A 20,907-nucleotide genomic window follows, 5' to 3' on the forward strand; every position below is an offset into this window, starting at 1 on the left:
CATATATATATCTACATCTATATATCTATACAATCTATACCTATATCCATCTATCTAGGTCTATATCATAAAAATCTATATCTATACCATCTATCTATATCTATCTATATCCATCTATATCTATCTATCTATCTATCTATATATCATCTATATCTATATCTATATCTATATCTATCTATCTATCTATATATATATATATATATAAATATCTATCTCACCAAAGGAATTTCAGAGGCTGAGCAAACTCTTATAGTCCCCTTGTATTCACACACATGTAACTCTCCTTTGGTCATTTCACCTTTTCATTATTTGAGAATATTTTCCTCTTAAAAAATATTGGAACAGTGGTGCAAAGGTTGGAATACCCAGCCATTCCTGGGCCTGGCAGAGACAGAGACTGTTGACTTGCAAAATCTCTTTGCCAGGCAGCTTGTAACAAAATGTTTGTGATTATGTGTGCCCAGGTAACAGGCTATTTTATGTATCTGCTTAGCAGAAATTTTGCAGATGATCAGCTAAGTCATTGTAACAGAATATCTTATGTTGACTTTTGGACTAGACCAAAACACAACATTTATATTTTCATATGAGGCCTTTCTGTCCCTGCACAGGAGAATGCATGGCCCTGCAATCACCCAGCAGCTACCAACGATAAATGATGGACAATAATGGTGGACTCTGCTTTCCAAACTCCAGGACTTTCTCCTCAGCATGCTCAGAATTTGACAACACTGCTGGCATCTCTGGGAGAGGTGGCCCATGAGATGGACACAGGAGCAGCATGTTAGGGGTGTGATTATTGCTTGTGAAATAGAAGCAAATTCTCCATCTTCCTAACTGGCAGATGTATGGGCACATTTTTCATCAAAGCAGTGACTTAAAATGTTCTACTTCTCCTTCAAAACCTCTCTGAGATAAAGCCATTAGTGTAGAAAAGCCACTTGTTCCCCTTGTAATGGAATTTAACTGAATTAAGACCATTTACCTGTAAGAGATTCATGCTGAAACCCTCAGAACTGGAAGGATCTGCAGACCAATGTGGTCTCCTCAGTCTGCATTAACACCCTCAGAGTTGGTTTGTGTGAAAAAAACTCATCTTGGCAGGATTTAATAAGCAGAGGAGATAACTCTTGACACCAACCAGCCCCCAGAAAGATGCATCAGATAGAGGAAACACTTAAAGCAAGATTTGGTCTCTTCTTCACTGAGAAAAAGCCGAGAAATGTCCAGCACAGCTGCTCCCTTCTGCAGTCCCATAGGGAAATGCTTCTCCTGGAGCTGCAGGCTCATCCTTTGGCTGGTGGCATGGACAACACCCAGCTGCACATGAAGGATGTTGAGGATACAAATCCAGAAAGACACGTAGCCACAGCTTTGATAGCAGGAATTACATAAGGAAGACAATGAATGTAGTGAGCTGGGATGAGAATTTGAAAGACATGGAAGAAAATGCTCAAAAGCAGAAAGGTTTTTGGGAGAGGAGTTGAGAAAAGCTGAGTATCAAAGTACCAGGGAAAATGGGTTTTGCTCCTTCTGGGTCAGAAAACACCTGTATTTAAAAAGGGATCCCAAATTTCCCTGGAACTGACCCTGAGCCAGTTCACATAAGGGAACGTGGCAAGGGTTCAGATCTGGCACCCCATATAACAATAAAGATTGTGATTTGTCCCAGTAACTCTGGACAAGGAGCATGGGTGGGTCTCCTCACACATTATACAGAGGTGAGTCCATGGAATTTCAGGATGGTTTCCATCCGGACCGGGATCTGCCTGCTTGACTTCTGGCTTCTCCCTGTCAAAATGAGGTTCTGTGGGAAGAGAAGATCAGCAAGCTCCAGACAGGAGTATGAACTTTCTCTTGGTAGTGATTTGGATCTGCCCAGATGGGCCTGATGAGGGCAGGTTCCCCTTTCCCTTCAGCATCTTGTGGCTTGGGCATGGGTTCTCTCTTGCAGGGTCACAGACAGGCCACTGATGGGATGATAAAGAGCCAAATTTGGATATGGGAGTGGAGCTGTGTAATGGGTTATCACAGACATCTTAGTTTCATCTGATTTATTAGCTCTGCTAATTATCCCAATAAATCAGTGTTTGAATGGAACTTGGCATTGACACTACATGTGAAGGGCTGGAAGTACTGTTGGGGAGCTAACAGGGAAGATCCAGCTGCAGATGTCAGGGAATGAATGAGACTTGACAAAATGCAATCACAACTGGGAGATACAAAAGCAATGTGAAATACTCTGAGAGGATGGAGCTCCCTGTGTGTGTTCATACTTCATAGTCATCACTTTGCCAAGAGCATCTTCACCATCAACAGCATCTGCAGGTGATTCCTGTGGGCAAAGAGCAACGGACACACACTGCTGCCCCAGTGCTTTCTTTCATTCTGTGAAATTTGCTGCAATAAAAACCCCATGGAAATCACCCAGAGCAAAGGAAGCAAAAGCAGCACTGAAGTTCCTGTGGTGCAGAGTGGGGTAAGCAGGTTGCAGGTGCAGGTTACTGTGCTGAAATCGTGCTGCTCTTCAGAAACAGTGCAAAAATCTTTTTGTACTGAGTGCATGCAAGCTTCCCTTCCCCACATTTCCAAACAAATAGTAATCTAATGACTAGGAGTAAAAAACAACATCACCTGAGGAGATCCAGCAAGCTATTGAAACAAAAATATTTTGGTGACAGCCTGAGCAGGCCCCAGCAGACAGCATCAAACAAGTGAAAATGTGGAGCAGGCTCTGCTCTGACAACAGCCAGGTTCACACTGCTGCTGGCTTTGCCGGCTCACTCCAGCTCTCATGCTCCACCCTTCGGGGTTTGGTTCTTTTTTTTTTTTTTCAGCTTTTGCAATCTGACAGAGGCGGGTGAAAGCAAGTTGAGGGAAAGGACATTCCCCTGAAGAGAGCTGGAGAGCAGTCCTCAAGCCCTGTCTGCCTGTGTGTGGAAGTAGAGGACAGCCACGAACCTTCTTGGCTTTAGCCTAGAGCCACCCCCAAGCCCTGGAGGCACATTGGCACTTGAACTGAGTTTCCAGGTAAGCCTTTTTTTTTAACCCCCGGATCCCGGTAGCTGAGTGCTCTCTAAGCAGGAAGTTAAATCTGTCTGGGACAAAACACAGCAGAAATGGTGTAAGGGCAGAGCAGGGAGCTCAGCTGCTCGGTGTTGTAGATACGCTGCTTTATTTACTCAGTTGTGAGCCTGAAGCTACTCGGGCATTTGTGCCATCTGCCTCATTTCAGCAACCCCCATTAAAACAGCCCTGTAAACACCCTCAAGAGATGGACAGACAGACAAACCCACACCAACATTTTCCCTGTAAGGAAGAAGTTACTGCACTTGTTCTGCTTGCTGTGGTGGAGGGAAAGGAAGGGAGAAAAAGGGAAAAACTGTTTTAACTGGGATGCTGGCTTAGAATTCACACAACAAGAACTAAGCTTGTGCCAAGTTTTCAGAAATGAATGGAACTGTAGTTCTGGGAAAATCCTGGGAACAGCCAAAAGCTGAACAAAGAGAACCTCCTGACTCTGATGCTCTTAACCCCATTGTGGATCTCTCAGGCCTGCCCGGATGTTGTGGCAGTGGTGGCCATGATCAATAGTCAGAGTTCTGTAAAGCTTCTATCGTAAAGATTATGTGGGGACCCAAACCATGGCACCCTCTGCTTCTGCCAGGATATTACACAAATGGGAATTTTTCACTGTCTTTGTTTTTTTGTACTGAATGCACCTTTTCAAAATCCCCATACAATTTTGGGTTTACCATTTTTCATCAGATTGGGAATATAATCCTGTTGAAGAGTTGGATATTTTCCCATTGATTTTACTTTGGAAGTTGCATACAGGAACTTGAGAGCATTTTTGTACCTCTTGCGTCAATAACAGGAACAAGATTGCTCCATATTTACAGATGTCTGAAATTTAGCAGTGCCTGGGGAGAAATAACAAAAGTACTTGGCTCCATCAAAATCCCATTCCTTCCATAAGGGCTGGGAGGGCTCCAGCTGCTTTCCACCCCTGTGTTTGTGAAACAGCCTCGCACTGAGCCCCTGCCATACCAGAGGAGGGCAATGCCTGCTCCCTCACCCACGGGCAGCCACCCACCAGTGGGAAGACCATGAACAGAAAGGGGAACTGCAGCCCAAAAAATGATCTCAGAAAATGTGAGGCCTCTGAACCTTGTGGTTTAGCCTCAAACTTTGGTTTCCTCCTGGTGCTGGAGAAGGGCTGTGATTAGCAGGACTGGGGAGACAAGCTGTGCTGTGGGGAGGCAGCTCCCAGCAGATAAGCAAAAACTCTCCCACAGACTTTTCTGCCCCAAAAAAACCTTCTGCACTCCAGGTCATATCTGTTACTGCTGGCACGAAGAGCAGGAGCAGGTGAGAGCAGCTCGTGCCTGGATGTCTAAATAATGAATAAAACACCATGGCAGGACAGATTTGCTTCAGATTTGGTGGCAGAAGAGGCTCTGGATCCCACTGCAGGAGTGGGAGGGTTTGTTTTCTGCTTCTGCTTTACTGAAACCACGAGCAAAGCAGTTCAGATCTGGAGAGTCTCAGTTCCTATAATTTCTAGCAGGGAAACATCGCTGCTACTGCTTTTGTTCCTTCCTACAGAGATTTGTAGCTTTGCGGGGCAGGAACTCTGCTGAAATGTGCTTAGCACAGCTGGAGCCTCTCGTCACAGCTGTAAAAGAGGCAAATAAAAATAACATTTGTGCTCGTCAGCAGCGTCCCATTGGCTTCTCTCAGCACTATTACTCAGCTGCCTTTGATACAGACATGGGTCAAATCCTGCTCCTCTTCAGAGCACCCCATTATAAGGGATGGGGAAGAGCCTTCCAGCACTTCTGTCTGACACAGGCTATTATTTTTTCCTACCCTTCTCTCAGAGGCAGCATGGACATCAAGGAATATTTTGCCAGAATTTCTTACCGGGGCTCCCACAATAAGCCAGACCTGGCTACCATGTCAGATATATTCCAGCACCACATCCAAGCTGTTCCTTTTGAAAACCTCAGCATCCACTGTGGCGAAAGAATTGAGCTAGACCTGGAAGCAACATACAACAAGATAGTGAGGAAGAAACGTGGGGGCTGGTGCATGGAAAACAACTACCTTCTGTCCTGGGTCCTGAAAACTCTTGGCTATGACGTCACCCTTCTGGGAGCAAAAGTTTATGTCCCAGAGCTCGACGCCTATCCAGAAGAAATTGATCATCTGCTGCTACGAGTGGAGCTTGATGGCAAATCCTACATTGTGGATGGGGGGTTTGGGATGGCCTACCAACTGTGGCAGCCAATGGAGCTGATTTCAGGGACAGATCAGCCTCAGACTCCTGGGGTCTTTCGTTTTCAGGAGGAAAATGGAACCTGGTACTTGGAGAAAGTCAAAAGGAAGCAGTGGGTTCTGAACCCCAGCACGTCGACTTCCCCAAATGTGGAAAATGAAGTTTGCCGTCGGGTTTATCTCTTTACCCTTCAGCCACGAGACATTGAGGAGTTCAGGGGCTGCAATGCCCACCTGCAGACAGCACCTGACTCGCTCTTTGTGACCAAGTCCATCTGCAGCCTGCAGACTGCCGACGGCATCCGGGCACTGGTGGGGTGGAAACTCACAGAGATAAAGTACAATTATAGGGACAATATGGATCTTGTGGAAATCAGAATCCTCGCAGATGAAGAATTAGTGAAAACACTAAAGGAGAAATTCAATATAACACTAGACAAGAAATTTGTACCTGTCAATACGAGCAGGTTATCTCTGTTCTAACTCAGTGCCTGGATTACAATTGAATTCAGTGGCATTACAGGCAATTCTTCCCTCTCTTTCTGACAAGCACCCAAAGGTTAATCCTTCTCCTTCCAACTACACCCGTGTAAGGCAGAACATACCATCATGACTGTGGAAAATAAATGGATTTTCACAACTATTCCTGTAATTCTTTTTAGGTTGGCTACCAATAATTTCTGCCTAGCTCCATCAAATCATTTCCCTTCTGTTTGTGCTTAGCAGGAAGCAGACTCAGCCCTTTCCCTACTCCTTTCATCTCTTAAAAGCTTTTCTAAACACACCCAGTGTGGCTGGGCAGAATGATGGAGCTGTATGTCTTTGTCTTTATTACCTGGTGCTGCCACCTGGGGAAAGTCATGCCTGCCTCTTAAATGAATACTGTATTATTTTGGGAGTGCAATAGCCAAAAAACCAAAGACATCCTGTGCTGAGTTTCTCCTGTTAAGCCATAAACCTGTTCTTTTTGCTCTCACATCCACAACAGCTTCTCACATGGCACTCAGGCCATCCCACACCTGTGCAAAGTCACCATGTGAGTACTTGAGGGCAGGTTATTTATGACTCAGAACTGACGATAAGAAATGTTATTGACAAATCTGTGTTGTTTCAGACTTTGCACAGCTCCTGTTCTCGCAGTGACATAACCAAGAGCAGCATTTCTTTGAACTGAAAGCGTCTCCTGAGCATTTTGTTTGCTCACACTCAGCAGCAGACTGCTGGGAATTCATGTTCCTCTCCTCAGACTACTCTGGGTGTTATTGCACATTAATTATTACAGCTGAACCCAAACACATGCACAGAATTGTTTTTGTGAAACCTATCTGTTCTGCTGAGGATGTGTTTGCAGTGACACTAATTATATTGATATAAGGAGAAACGATGAATCTCAATCACATACCTAAGGGCTAAGATTTCTAGTAGGAGGAACGCCTCAAATGTGACCCCTTTGCCCTTTGAGAAGATGCTTGATGTTCCTTTATGTACAAATCTTGGAAGCATTACAACTCTGCACTTATAAACCAAATTATATTACTGAATTACAATTAAATAAAAACATCAATCACTGTGAACTAGAATTATTCAGATTCCCCCCAAATTACAACATGTATTCCCATAGTAAAAAATAAATGTCATTAATCACTGAAGTTGTCCTGATTGTCTTTACGTGCTAATATTTTCCAGCTAAGGCTTTTAAAAAGACAATAGAGAATTTTTTTTCATTTTTATGCAGCATATGCAGCTTTCTAGAACTAGCAGTTCAGATTTAATAAAAGCTGCTATTCTGCATGTTCAAAATGTGTTTCTTAGAGACACAGCAAACTCCTGAAACCCCTGTGTTCCCAGAGTCATATTCACTAACATGTGCTTGGCTGCAATAGTTCTTCATAGCACATGAGGCCCTCCCATTCTATGAGAAAATGAAATGTGCTTGTAAAAGGAGAGACTTCCTATGAACCAGTGTCTTGCAACACAAATGATCAGAAGAAATTGTCCCAGGATCTGGCTTGTTTATGACCTGGTTGGCCCCAAATGAGTGGGCGAGCTAAAGGAGCTAAATTCAATGGGACGGCAGGGACAAAGCATTGGGATGAGGTAAAAATCCAGGCAGGTCTTGCAAAGCTGTGGAGCAGGAGGAGATCCACACAGAGGCAAGAATCTCCATCCTTTGTGGGAACAAAGATAGGAAACACCTAAAAAGGGCTGTGCCCACTCCTCTGTCCCCGTGTCAGGGTGTTTCCTGCACTTTGTGCTGCTCCATAGGCTTGGGGAAGGAGTCCAGAGCTATAAAACCACAGACCTTTAACTTCAGAGTAGGGAGTTATGTCCATTGCCCCCGAGATGCAGCGTGTGGAGGGCAGGAACAGGGAAAGGCACTTTTCTTTCTGCTGACTCATCTGGAGCGTGTGCCTGGTGCTGCCCCTGCAGGGCACAGCTCAGAGCTCCTGCCTCCTGCTCACCACAGAGTGCACTGCTCAGCAATGCAATGGAACTTGCTGCTGGAATGCCAAAAAAAAAGGAAAAAATAAAAGAAAAGGAAAAGTTTTCATTTGAGATTGCATTCATTTGGTTTTTTTTTCCTTATCACCAGCTTTGGAGGCAAATACCTAAAGGCACAGCAGGTTGAGGGAACTCGGAGTTCTCTGGGAGCAGCATCTTCCCTTTTGAAGGACAGGGCTTCTCTTTGATGCCAGGGCAATTTAGACAACTGTGTGACTTGGCAAATCTGACCTTGTTGCTTGGCGGGGCTCAGGCACGAGGAACAGCTCCGTGTGCTGGGATGAGTTCAACAGCTGCCATCCCCAGCAATAAATCAGTGACTTCCTGCCCTGGATTGCTCTCTAATCATAAGTCACTTCCTACAGGGCTCCAGACCACATCAGTGTCCACAATGGAAAGTCTGCATCATTTTTGCACGAGTGCTTTGCTGCTTCAGCATGGGAGCACCCACCAAGGTGCCCCAGACACTGGAGCCCCTGGGTGACCTGCAGGGTGGAGGATGGGTTTATAGGGTATAACCACTGACAGAAGTTGTTCATGGTACCCATACTTTGCACTCCTGGAGGGTTCAGCTGTCATTCAGTGATGTGGAAGGTGAAAATCTCCTCAATATTGTAAGCAGTTTGGGGACTTGATCATTTTCAGGCTCTCCGTGCAGCACCTAACACAACAAATTGCATAACAGGGCTTTCCACACGTATGCCAATACAAATAAAGTAATAAAAGCATCAGAATATAAACTAGTATTAAAGAAGAAACTCTCTGCCCTTTTTGGCTTCTCTGCTGGAGGATGAGGCTGTCTCTGACAGGCACTAAAGGCTGCCTGGACCTTTAAGAGCTGCTGTTGCCAGTGCAGCTCTTCCTGGGACCTTTGGAACAGCCCAGGGTGGAAAGCTGAGCTGAGTGCCTGCGAGGTAAGCTCTGCATGCCTGATCTTTAACTTCATCCTGCAGCTTTGGGCCAGCCCCTCTGGGAAAGCCCACCCGTGTGAGTCTGCACACCCTGTGCACAGCACTGCAGGTGTGTTAGCAAAGCATAAACTACAGGAACCCCAGGGAAAATGGTTTTTGCTCCTTCTGGGTCAGAAAACACCTGTATTTAAAAAGGGATCCCAAATTTCCCTGGAACTGACCCTGAGTCAGTTCACATAAGGGAACGCGGCAAGGGTTCAGATCTGGCACCCCATATAACAATAAAGATTGTGATTTGTCCCAGTAACTCTGGACAAGGAGCATGGGTGGGTCTCCTCACACGTTATACAGAGGTGAGTCCATGGAATTTCAGGATGGTTTCCATCCGGACCGGGATCTGCCTGCTTGACTTCTGGCTTCTCCTTGTCAAAATGAGGGTCTGTGGGAAGAGAAGATAAGCAAGCTCCAGACAAGAGTATGATCTTTCTCTTGGGAGTGATTTGGATCTGCCCAGATGGGCCTGATGAGGGCAGGTTCCCCTTTCCCATCAGCATCTTGTGGCTTGGGCATGGGTTCTCTCTTGCAGGGTCACAGACGGGCCACTGATGGGATGATAAAGAGCCAAATTTGGATATGGGAGTGGAGCTGTGTAATGGGTTATCACAGACATCTTAGTTTCATCTGATTTATTAGCTCTGCTAATTATCCCAATAAATCAGTGTTTGAATGGAACTTGGCATTGACACTACATGTGAAGGGCTGGAAGTACTGTTAGGGAGCTAACAGGGAAGATCCAGCTGCAGATGTCAGGGAATGAATGAGACTTGACAAAATGCAATCACAACTGGGAGATACAAAAGCAATGTGAAATACTCTGAGAGGATGGAGCTCCCTGTGTGTGTTCATACTTCATAGTCATCACTTTGCCAAGAGCATCTTCACCATCAACAACATCTGCAGGTGATTCCTGTGGGCAAAGAGCAAAGGAGACACACTGCTGCCCCAGTGCTTTCTTTCATTCTGTGAAATTTGCTGCAATAAAAACCCCATGGAAATCACCCAGAGCAAAGGAAGCAAAAGCAGCACTGAAGTTCCTGTGGTGCAGAGTGGGGTAAGCAGGTTGCAGGTGCAGGTTACTGTGCTGAAATCGTGCTGCTCTTCAGAAAGAGCGCAAAAACCTTTCTGGGCTGAATGCATGCAAGCTTCCCTTCCCCATATTTCCTAACAAATAGAAATATAATGTTAAAAATAACAACACCTGAGAAAAAAAATTAAACACCTGAGAAAAAACAACATCACCTGAGGAGATCCAGCAAGCTACTGAAACAAAAATATTTTGGTGACAGCCTGAGCAGGCCCCAGCAGACAGCATCAAACAAGTGAAAATGTGGAGCAGCCTCTGCTCTGAAAACAGCCAGCTTTATACTTGTGAAAAACAGGGTTCACTCACCTGTAAAAATTAAAAAGTTTAATAATGGACAATAGGAGACAAAGACCATAGAGCAAAGGTTATTATGGCTGGGTGCATGTTGGCACTCAGAGCAGAGCACACCTGATATTTTGGAAACACCCTTTATATACCATTTCTATTGCATTGGCCTGTTACATATTCATACACAATTATGCATAATAAACCTTTCCCCAAATTAGTTCACCTTTTCCAAGAACTGTTTAGCATAGCTCCTCCTTGGTTCCGCCCTTTAGAGCCTGCGCATTCCTTGGTCATGGTTTTAGTCCGTTCTTATCACCTCCAGTTTTTGGGCCCTGCTCCACACAGTCTTCAGCCAGTGAGTGCTGATAGTTGGCATATCTGTAGCAGGGTCCTCACCCTGTGTTCATTGGATGTTATCCCATCCAAAAAGGCATTTTAACACAAGCATACTTATATCAGCTATTTCACTACTATGTCTAAGCTTAATTAACAACCGAAACAAAAATTATATCTTTATAGCAAATTGACTTTAACACCACACATATAAAATCCAATTAATTTGTGAAAAGCCAATATTATAATATGTATCTATAGCACACACTGCTGCTGGCTTGGCTGGCTCACTCCAGCTCTCAGGCACCACCCTTCCGGGTTTTCTTTTCTGTTTGGCTTTTTTTATTTTTTTCAGCCTTTGCAATCTGACAGAGGCGGGTGAAAGCAAGTTGAGGGAAAGGACATTCCCCGGAAGAGCAGCTGGGGAGCAGTCCTCAAGCCCTGTCTGTGCTAAGTATAGGACAGCCAGCTATGCCACTTGCTTTAGCCTAGAGCCACCCCCAAGCCCTGGAGGCACATTGGCACTTGAACTGAGTTTCCAGGTAAGCCTTTTTTTTTAGCCCCCGTATCCCGGTAGCTGAGTGCTCTCTAAGCAGGAAGTTAAATCTGTCTGGGACAAAACACAGCAGAAATGGTGTAAGGGCAGAGCAGGGAGCTCAGCTGCTCGGTGTTGTAGATACGCTGCTTTATTTACTCAGTCGTGAGCCTGAAGCTACTCGGGCATTTGTGCCATCTGCCTCATTTCAGCAACCCCCATTAAAACAGCCCTGTAAACACCCTCAAGAGATGGACAGACAGACAAACCCACACCAACATTTTCCCTGTAAGGAAGAAGTTACTGCACTTGTTCTGCTTGCTGTGGTGGAGGGAAAAGGAGGGAGAAAAAGGGAAAAACTGTTTTAACTGGGATGCTGGCTTAGAATTCACACAACAAGAACTAAGCTTGTGCCAAGTTTTCAGAAATGAATGGAACTGTAGTTCTGGGAAAATCCTGGGAACAGCCAAAAGCTGAACAAAGAGAACCTCCTGACTCTGATGCTCTTAACCCCATTGTGGATCTCTCAGGCCTGCCCGGATGTTGTGGCAGTGGTGGCCAAGAGTTCTGTAAAGCCTCTATCGTAAAGGTTATGTGGGGACCCAAACCATGGCACCCTCTGCTACTGCCTCCCACAACAAATGGGAACTTTTCATTTTCTTTGTTCTGTTTATGCACTGAAAGTACCCTTCCAAAATTCCCATGCAATATTGGATTAATCATTTTTCATCAGATTGGGAATATAATCCTGTTGAAGAGTTGGATATTTTCCCATTGATTTTACTTTGGAAGTTGCATACAGGAACTTGAGAGCATTTATGGACCCCTCAGATCAATAATGGAAACAACAGTGCCCCTTCTTTACAGATGTCTGAAATTTAGCAGTGCCTGGCACTGGATCCCACTGCAAGAGTGGGAGGGTTTGTTTTCTGCTTCTGCTTTGCTGAAACCACGAGCAAAGCAGTTCAGATCTGGAGAGTCTCAGTTCCTATAATTTCTAGCAGGGAAACATTGCTGCTACTGCTTTTGTTCCTTCCTACAGAGATTTGTAGCTTTGCGGGGCAGGAACTCTGCTGAAATGTGCTTAGCACAGCTGGAGCCTCTCGTCACAGCTGTAAAAGAGGCAAATAAAAATAACATTTGTGCTCGTCAGCAGCGTCCCATTGGCTTCTCTCAGCACTATTACTCAGCTGCCTTTGATACAGACATGGGTCAAATCCTGCTCCTCTTCAGAGCACCCCATTATAAGGGATGGGGAAGAGCCTTCCAGCACTTCTGTCTGACACAGGCTATTATTTTTTCCCACCCTTCTCTCAGAGGCAGCATGGACATCAAGGAGTATTTTGCCAGAATTTCTTACTGGGGCTCCCACAATAAGCCAGACCTGGCTACCATGTCAGATATATTCCAGCACCACATCCGAGCCATCGCTTATGAAAACCTCAGCATCCACTGTGGAGAAAGAATTGAGCTAGACCTGGAAGCGATCTACAACAAGATAGTGAGGAAGAAACGTGGGGGCTGGTGCATGGAAAACAACTACCTTCTGTCCTGGGTCCTGAAAACTCTTGGCTATGACATCACCCTTCTGGGAGCAAAAGTTTATGTCCCAGAGCGTGACGCCTATCCAGAAGAAATCAATCATCTGCTGCTACGAGTGGAGCTTGATGGCAAATCCTACATTATGGATGGGGGGTTTGGGATGGCCTACCAGATGTGGCAGCCAATGGAGCTGATTTCAGGGACAGATCAGCCTCAGACTCCTGGGGTCTTTCGTTTTCAGGAGGAGAATGGGACATGGTACTTTGAGAAGGTGACAAGGAAGCAGTGGGTTCTGAACCCCAGCACATCGACTTCCCCAAATGTGGAAAATGAAGTTTGTCGTCGGGTTTATCTCTTTACCCTTCAGCCACGAGACATTGAGGAGTTCAGGGGCTGCAATGCCCACCTGCAGACAGCACCTAACTCGAAGTTTGTGTTGAAGTCCATGTGCAGTCTGCAGACTGCTGACGGCATTCGGCAACTGGTGGGGTGGAAACTCACAGAGATAAAGTACAATTATAGGGACAATATGGATCTTGTGGAAATCAGAATCCTCGCAGATGAAGAATTAGTGAAAACACTAAAGGAGAAATTCAATATAACACTAGACAAGAAATTTGTACCTGTTGATAACAGGTTGTTCTAACTCAGTGCCTGGATTACAATTGAATTCAGTGGCATTACAGGCAATTCTTCCCTCTCTTTCTGACAAGCACCCAAAGGTTAATCCTTCTCCTTCCAACTACACCCGTGTAAGGCAGAACATACTATCATGACTGTGGAAAATAAATGGATTTTCACAACTATTCCTGTAATTCTTTTTAGGTTGGCTACCAATAATTTCTGCCTAGCTCCATCAAATCATTTCCCTTCTGTTTGTGCTTAGCGGGAAGCAGACTCAGCCTTTCCCTACTCCTTTCATCTCTTAAAAGCTTTTCTAAACACACCCAGTGTGGCTGGGCAGAATGATGGAGCTGTATGTCTTTGTCTTTATTACCTGGTGCTGCCACCTGGGGAAAGTCATGCCTGCCTCTTAAATGAATACTGTATTATTTTGGGAGTGCAATAGCCAAAAAACCAAAGACATCCTGTGCTGAGTTTCTCCTGTTAAGCCATAAGCCTGTTGTTTTTGCTCTCACATCCACAACAGCCTCTCACATGGCACTCAGGCCATCCCACACCTGTGCAAAGTCACCATGTGAGTACTTGAGGGCAGGATATTTATGACTCAGAACTGATGATAAATGTTATTGACAAATCTGTGTTGTTTCAGACTTTGCACAGCTCCTGTTCTCGCAGTGACATAACCAAGAGCAGCATTTCTTTGAACTGAAAGCGTCTCCTGAGCATTTTGTTTGCTCACACTCAGCAGCAGACTGCTGGGAATTCATGTTCCTCTCCTCAGACTACTCTGGGTGTTATTGCACATTAATTATTACAGCTGAACCCGAACACATGCACAGAATTGTTTTTGTGAAACCTATCTGTTCTGCTGAGGATGTGTTTGCAGTGACACTAATTATATTGATATAAGGAGAAACGATGAATCTCAATCACATACCTAAGGGCTAAGATTTCTAGTAGGAGGAACGCCTCAAATGTGACCCCTTTGCCCTTTGAGAAGATGCTTGATGTTCCTTTATGTACAAATCTTGGAAGCATTACAACTCTGCACTTATAAAGCAAATTATATTACTGAATTACAATTAAATAAAAACATCAATCACTGTGAACTAGAATTATTTGGATTCCCCCCCCAAATTACCACATGTATTCCCATAGTAAAAAATAAATGTCATTAATCACTGAAGTTGTCCTGATTGTCTTTACGTGCTAATTTTTGCCAGCAAAGGCTTTTAAAAAGACAATAACTCACTGAATCTTTTTCATTTTTATGTAGCATGTGCAGCTTTCAAAAACTAGCAGTTCAGATTTAATGAAAGCTGCTATTCTGCATGTTCAAAATGTGTTTCTTAGAGACACAGCAAACTCCTGAAACCCCTGTCTTCCCAGAGTCATATTCACTAACATGTGCTTGGCTGCAATAGTTCTTCATAGCACATGAGGCCCTCCCATTCTATGAGAAAATGAAATGTGCTTGTAAAAGAAGGAGAGGCTTCTAATGGTGTGGACCAGGAGATTGCAACACAAATGATCAGAAGAAATTGCCCCAGGATCTGGCTTGTTTATGACCTGTGTTTTCTTGTGGCCACCAAATGAGTGGGAGAGCTAAATTCAATGGGACAGCAGGGACAAAGCATTGGGATGAGGTAAAAATCCAGGCAGGTCTTGCAAAGCTGTGGAGCAGGAGGAGATCCACACAGAGGCAAGAATCTCCATCCTTTGTGGGACTAAACATAGGAAACACCTAAAAAGGGCTGTGCCCACTCCTCTGTCCCTGTGTCAGGGTGTTTCCTGCACTTTGTGCTGCTCCATAGGCTTGGGGAAGGAGTCCAGAGCTATAAAACCACAGACCTTTAACTTCAGAGTAGGGAGTTATGTCCATTGCCCCCGAGATGCAGCGTGTGGAGGGCAGGAACAGGGAAAGGCACTTTTCTTTCTGCTGACTCATCTGGAGTGTGTGCCTGGTGCTGCCCCTGCAGGGCACAGCTCAGAGCTCCTGCCTCCTGCTCACCACAGAGTGCACTGCTCAGCAATGCAATGGAACTTGCTGCTGGAAGGCCAAAAAAAAAGGAAAAAAGAAAAGGAAAAAGTTTTCATTTGAGATTGCATTCATTTGTTTTTTTTTCCTTATCACCAACTTTGGAGGCAAATACCTAAAGGCACAGCAGGTTGAGGGAACTCGGAGTTCTCTGGGAGCAGCATCTTCCCTTTTGAAGGACAGGGCTTCTCTTTGATGCCAGGGCAATTTAGACAACTGTGTGACTTGGCAAATCTGACCTTGTTGCTTGACGGGGCTCAGGCACGAGGAACAGCTCCGTGTGCTGGGATGAGTTCAACAGCTGCCATCCCCAGCAATAAATCAGTGACTTCCTGCCCTGGATTGCTCTCTAATCATAAGTCACTTCCTACAGGGCTCCAGACCACATCAGTGTCCACAATGGAAAGTCTGCATCCTTTTTGCACGAGTGCTTTGCTGCTTCAGCATGGGAGCACCCACCAAGGTGCCCCAGACACTGGAGCCCCTGGGTGACCTGCAGGGTGGAGGAGGGTTTTATAGGGTATAACCACTGAGAGAAGTTGTTCATGGTACCCATACTTTGCACTCCTGGAGGGTTCAGCTGTCATTCAGTGATGTGGAAGGTGAAAATCTCCTCAATATTGTAAGCAGTTTGGGGACTTGATCATTTTCAGGCTCTCCGTGCAGCACCTAACACAACAAATTGCATAACAGGGCTTTCCACATGTATGCCAACACAAATAAAGCAACAAAACCATCAGAATATAAACTAGTATCAAAGAAGAAACTCTCTGCCCTTTTTGGCTGCTCTGCTGGAGGGTGAGGCTGTCCCTGACAGGCACTAAAGGCTGCCTGGACCTTTAAGAGCTGCTGTTGCCAGTGCAGCTCTTCCTGGGACCTTTGGAACAGCCCAGGGTGGAAAGCTGAGCTGACTGCCTGCGAGGTAAGCTCTGCATGCCTGATCTTTAACTTCATCCTGCAGCTTTGGGCCAGCCCCTCTGGGAAAGCCCACCCGTGTGAGTCTGCACACCCTGTGCACAGCACTGCAGGTGTGTTAGCAAAGCATAAACTACAGGAACCCCAGGACATGAGTGAGCATTGCAAGGGCATTTTCCAAGTGCAACATCGAGTGTCTGAGAGTGAAACTAACCCTTTATTTTGAGCCAGAGTGCATGAAAAATGCACCTATTGTCTCACAGTGTAACTTGGAATCAAACAAACTGTGTAGGCATGTGCAAGAGGATCCAGCCTTGGAAGTCTCTCCTGATTTTCAGCAGAGAAGAACTGATCGTAATATTCAGCCTAATTACAAAAGGACCCAGTGATCCTGAGGGACTTGTGCAGACAGGCAGAACTAACATCTGAATCTCACTACCCATGATCTGCAGGAACATGAGCAAACTCAGCTGGGGCAGAAGCAAACAAGGCTGAGATCTGGACTGAGGCTCAGAATATTTGGCAACACAGTTTTGGGATGCAGATTGTCCCCTGGGAGAGGGCTTGCTCACTGCTGCAGCCTCATGGCTCACACAGCAGGAATGGCTGTGCCAAGGAAAAATCTGCCTCCAGGAAAGAGAGGGAGGAAACGCTGATTTATGTGGATGCTCCCTAATGTCAATGATGTTGTAGTGCAGCTTTATTATACTTAAACCTCTTTAAGTATTCATTGAGATCAGAGCACAAGTTGTCAGCCACTGCAATGCTGTCTCTGAAGCAGACTTTAAATTGATGAGGCCAGAGAAGAGGCAGCTGGGGAAACTGAGGCATGGGCAGGGAATTTCCCAAAAGGCTTTCCCAATATATTTCCCAATATATTTCCCCAAAGCCTCATTGGTAGTGCCCCATGGGGGCTCTCCATGGCTGGATGAAGGGAGCTGGTTTTATTCTATGCTTTCCTCATGTAATGGGGACACCCAGACCCAGGAGATGGGTTACAGGGGGAGCATCAGGCCTTCTGCTGCCGACCCAGGGCAGGGACTGATCTGGTGTTGCTTGAAGGCAAATTCTAAGCGTGTCAGACCCACCAAGCTGATGCACTTCTCTGGGCTCCTGCTGGTCACAGAGATTCAGCTCCACACCCTCATGGGGTACAGATGTTTCTATCTTCCTATGTAAAATAGCTGAAAGTGGAAGTAGAAAGAAAAATGAGGCAGAGGACCATAGGATGAGCCTGCCAGTGTGCTGTGTGTTGGGAGGGAAATGGCTTTCTACAAGTGTTTCCAAGGAGATCCTGCCAGAGATGAGGCCCTTGTCCTAAAAAAGGGATGGAAAAAAATAATAAAATGCAGTATCAAAGAGACATTACTGTTTTTTCATGTAGACTCTTTGGTTCCTTTTGAAGTGATAATGTTTACTTCTTATTCCCTTACTGGGATGATCTTCTATTCCATCAAATTTTCCTGTGGGTTTGCATTATCCAGTCTGAATGTTGGTACTAGTGCAGATCAGGAACAATACAACCAAGTCATGTGAGTTGTGCTGCTGGCATCAAGATTGGGGTTAAAGTCTAGAGATTAGGCCATTGGATGTGCTCATCTGCTCGGATGGGGGCACTTCACCCATGGATTTGAGGTGGGATTTTCACAGGCTTCTGGCATGGACAAGGGGTCAAACTGCTGGGGGGAAACAGTTGGACCAAAGCTGAGAATATTCAGTGGAAGGGAATTTGTCCCCTCTCATCCACATAAAAGGATTCTTGGAAAATCCTCCCAAGGAACATTCAACCAGTTGAAGGAAGTAAGAAATCCTCAGACTTTCTTAACAGATTGCGAATTGTTCTGAACAACAAATATCCTTACATGAAAAAAAAGCCAAATTAAATCTAAACTAAGGGCAAAAGAAATCCTTGCAGAGAAAAGACGAGTCACTGAATTAGAAATCTTACAGGGAACCTTTTGTATCTTGGCCACATAACCAGTGCCAATGACAGTGTCTTTCTGCTAATGAAAGGGGATCAGAGATACTGACAGAAAAACACAAAATATTTCCAATAATTTGATCTGAAACTAAAGCTTTTGGTTTGTAAAAGATGGTCAAAGAAACGAAAACATTATGACTTGCCTTGTATGTACTTTTAGATGAATTCTTTTGATCCTTAGGTTAGAAAAACTGAAGTCCCTTCCTTTCACAGTCAAAGCCCTGTCTAAAGTCCTCAGGGAAATTTAAGAGATTAAGAAAACAATGATCTACTTCACATGGAAACCTGTCTGAAATGGTGACACACTGAGATGTTAATCCCAGTTAACTGAATCCATGAATGCAAAACCTTCCAGTTAAATTACCTGTGGGATAAAGAAAGAATTGCTTACCTGGCACAGTAAAAGAAACAGTAAGATCTTGCTGTGACTTTTATGCTGGTATGGTGTGGCAGCTTTTCTGCAAACCTGTTGTTTCTTGATTTTTGAAAAATTTTGTTATGTGCCAACCTCCTCTGTGGCCAGAGATTCTGTTATGGCATGTGCTGTGTCTTCCCATGGAAAAAACATCCTCCTGGTCTGAAGGCAGCCCCCGAGAGATGGAAAGCATTATTGCCACCTGCTCCTGTCCCTGTCTTTTTTAAAGAAATACTTAGAATTCTTTTAAATCCTCAATAAAACAGCCCAGACTACATTTGCAGGCTGGTTAACCTGTGCTACAGAAACAGGAGTGAACCCCTTGTCAGCTGCACAGCAGTAACTGGCTACTTTTCTTCTCACACAGGCAAAATGAACATTCAGGAGTATTTTGGAAGAATATCTTACAACAAGCCCCATAAGGATGCAGACTTGCAAACGCTGACAGCCATCCTCCAGCATCACATCCAGACCATTCCTTTTGAGAACCTCAGCATGCACTGCGGGGAGCCCATCGAACTGGATTTGCAGGCTACTTACAACAAGATTGTGAGAAAGAAACGTGGTGGATGGTGCCTGGAAACCAACCACCTCCTCTTCTGGGCCTTGCAAGAATTAGGGTATGATGTCTGTATTCTTGGTGCAAACAGCTACGAACCAGCAGAGAAGGGATACACTGCTCAGATAAACCATATCCTGCTGAAGGTGGTGATCGAGGGAGAGCCCTACATAGTAGATGCTGGGTTTGGTGGTGCCTACCAGATGTGGCAGCCGCTGATGCTGGTTTCTGGGAAGGACCAGCCCCAGGTTCCTGGCATTTTCCGCTTCATGGAAGACAATGGCACCTGGTACTTGGAGAAAGTCAAAAGGAAGCATTATATTCCTGAGCACAGTAAGAATGACTTCCCTCATACTCCAGAACTGGGGAATATCCGAAAAATACATAAATTTACTCTCGAGCCACGGCATATAGACGACTTCCAGGAGCTAAATGCATACCTCCAAGTGTCTCCAGATAACATCCTTCAGAAGAAGTCAATGTGCACTCTCCAAACCACCAGTGGGGTCCTTGCCTTAGTTGGATGGACCCTCACTGAGATGAAGTACAACTACACAGAAGACACGGACCTGGTGAACATCACAACCCTTACAGATGAAGAGGTTGAGAAGACACTGAAAGATAAATTCAGTGTAGTACTGGAGAACAAACTCACACCAGTAAATGTTCGTGGCTTGCCACCTAATTTAGTGGATAAGATCTAAATGTAACACTGTGCTAGATGGATCTTTAAATAGCCAAGAGGAAAATTCTAAAATTAACATTAATTACAATAATCTAATTTTTAACTCGAGCTAGTCACAAAGCTTGGTAAATTCCAGTACACTGCTAATTAACTGCATATATCAATTGCATAATTTTATTAAACCTCTCATTCTTTAGAAACCAAGACATCTTACTAGCTCTGTTTCATTCATATGGAAGTTGGGTTTGACTCCTTAACTTTTTGTTCACCTTCTCAAGAACTCATTTTATTGCAGATATATTTTGTGGCAAATGAGACCAAAATTATGCAGAAAGAGAGGTTGTGTTACCATTTTACACAAAAGACCTCTAACCTTTTTTGGCATTATTTCTAATCTTCTCAGTCACTTTTACAAATTATTCACTTCTCTTAACAGTCTTAAAGTTGAGCTGAATTTGGCCTTTAAATACTGTAGAAAAAAAGAAAGGTTAAGACTTTCTCAAAACAAGGCACCATTAGGTGCTGATTAGCTTATGAAAAGTTGAAAGACTTAAGTCCTGTTCCCTTTTCAGGAATTGACTTAAAGTAAGATATTTATTCAAGGGTATTTAGCCCCCCCTCAAAATTTCTCTACTTTTGAGTACCCACTTTTTCTGAGTCTGATTTATCTGTGTCTCTGAATTCAAAATAAAATCTGTAGAAGATGAGATGATTCAACAGTTCTTAAAAATCAGGCTTTTGGTATCAAAACTGGAAAAGAAGATCAATCTTTGCACACTATAGTCTAAATTTTTGGGACCATGCCTTCACGTGATGTCAAGAGGAGATGATGGCATTATAGAAAAAAATCTTCGTGTTTATTACAAACAGTTTTCTGCCCAAAAGCTACCTTAAAAAGTGTGGATGCAAAAGAAAGCCCTGGGAAGTGAGGATGTGCCATCAGTACTGGTGGTTTCACAGCAAGATATCCATAGCACAGAAGCCTTTTCCCTGATGATACCTGTACAGGACGTGCCATGAAAGAGGGTGACAGAAGAACATCAGCCAAGGAGAAGACTTTGATTCTTGTTTTAGTCAATCAAACAGACCTACAGGGCACCTGATGTGCCTAAAACTCAGGTGCTTCCCCAGATGCAGTCTGATGTGCTCTTTGCC

The 20,907-nt window shown here is 44.6% G+C and overlaps 3 protein-coding genes across 6 annotated transcripts; all 3 read left to right on the forward strand.

Annotated features, from left to right (window-relative positions):
• Positions 1–2,885: 2,885 nt before the first annotated feature.
• On the forward strand, positions 2,886–5,923 carry LOC119705545 (arylamine N-acetyltransferase, pineal gland isozyme NAT-3-like). Its single transcript, XM_038148111.1, has 2 exons — positions 2,886–3,030; positions 4,884–5,923. The coding sequence occupies exon 2, from the start codon at positions 4,891–4,893 to the stop codon at positions 5,761–5,763; it is 873 nt and encodes a 290-aa protein (XP_038004039.1). The 5' UTR covers positions 2,886–3,030; positions 4,884–4,890; the 3' UTR covers positions 5,764–5,923.
• LOC119705542 (arylamine N-acetyltransferase, liver isozyme-like) lies at positions 2,893–19,799 on the forward strand. Of its 3 annotated transcripts, none has more exons than XM_038148109.1 (2): positions 2,893–3,030; positions 18,876–19,799. In XM_038148109.1, the coding sequence occupies exon 2, from the start codon at positions 18,881–18,883 to the stop codon at positions 19,769–19,771; it is 891 nt and encodes a 296-aa protein (XP_038004037.1). In that variant the 5' UTR covers positions 2,893–3,030; positions 18,876–18,880; the 3' UTR covers positions 19,772–19,799. The 3 variants fall into 3 exon arrangements, with proteins under 3 accessions (XP_038004037.1, XP_038004036.1, XP_038004035.1); XM_038148108.1 differs by lacking the exon at positions 2,893–3,030 and adding an exon at positions 10,867–11,000; XM_038148107.1 differs by lacking the exon at positions 2,893–3,030 and adding an exon at positions 15,749–16,119.
• Positions 2,903–13,986, forward strand: LOC119705546 (arylamine N-acetyltransferase, pineal gland isozyme NAT-3-like). 2 transcript variants are annotated; one of them, XM_038148113.1, is made up of 2 exons: positions 2,903–3,030; positions 12,311–13,986. In XM_038148113.1, exon 2 carries the CDS (start codon positions 12,318–12,320, stop codon positions 13,179–13,181), a length of 864 nt encoding a protein of 287 aa, XP_038004041.1. In that variant the 5' UTR covers positions 2,903–3,030; positions 12,311–12,317; the 3' UTR covers positions 13,182–13,986. The 2 variants fall into 2 exon arrangements, with proteins under 2 accessions (XP_038004041.1, XP_038004040.1); XM_038148112.1 differs by lacking the exon at positions 2,903–3,030 and adding an exon at positions 10,850–11,000.
• Positions 19,800–20,907: the final 1,108 nt, after the last annotated feature.

This window comes from Motacilla alba, chromosome 11 (genome assembly GCF_015832195.1).
Source record: "Motacilla alba alba isolate MOTALB_02 chromosome 11, Motacilla_alba_V1.0_pri, whole genome shotgun sequence".
In the NCBI taxonomy this organism is placed as follows: Eukaryota; Metazoa; Chordata; class Aves; order Passeriformes; family Motacillidae; genus Motacilla; species Motacilla alba.

Coding starts and splice junctions, on each gene's coding strand:
- LOC119705546 (XM_038148113.1), top strand. CDS start 12,318: ATGGACATCAAGGAGTATTTTGCCAGAATTTCTTACTGGGGCTCCCAC.
- LOC119705545 (XM_038148111.1), top strand. CDS start 4,891: ATGGACATCAAGGAATATTTTGCCAGAATTTCTTACCGGGGCTCCCAC.
- LOC119705542 (XM_038148109.1), top strand. CDS start 18,881: ATGAACATTCAGGAGTATTTTGGAAGAATATCTTACAACAAGCCCCAT.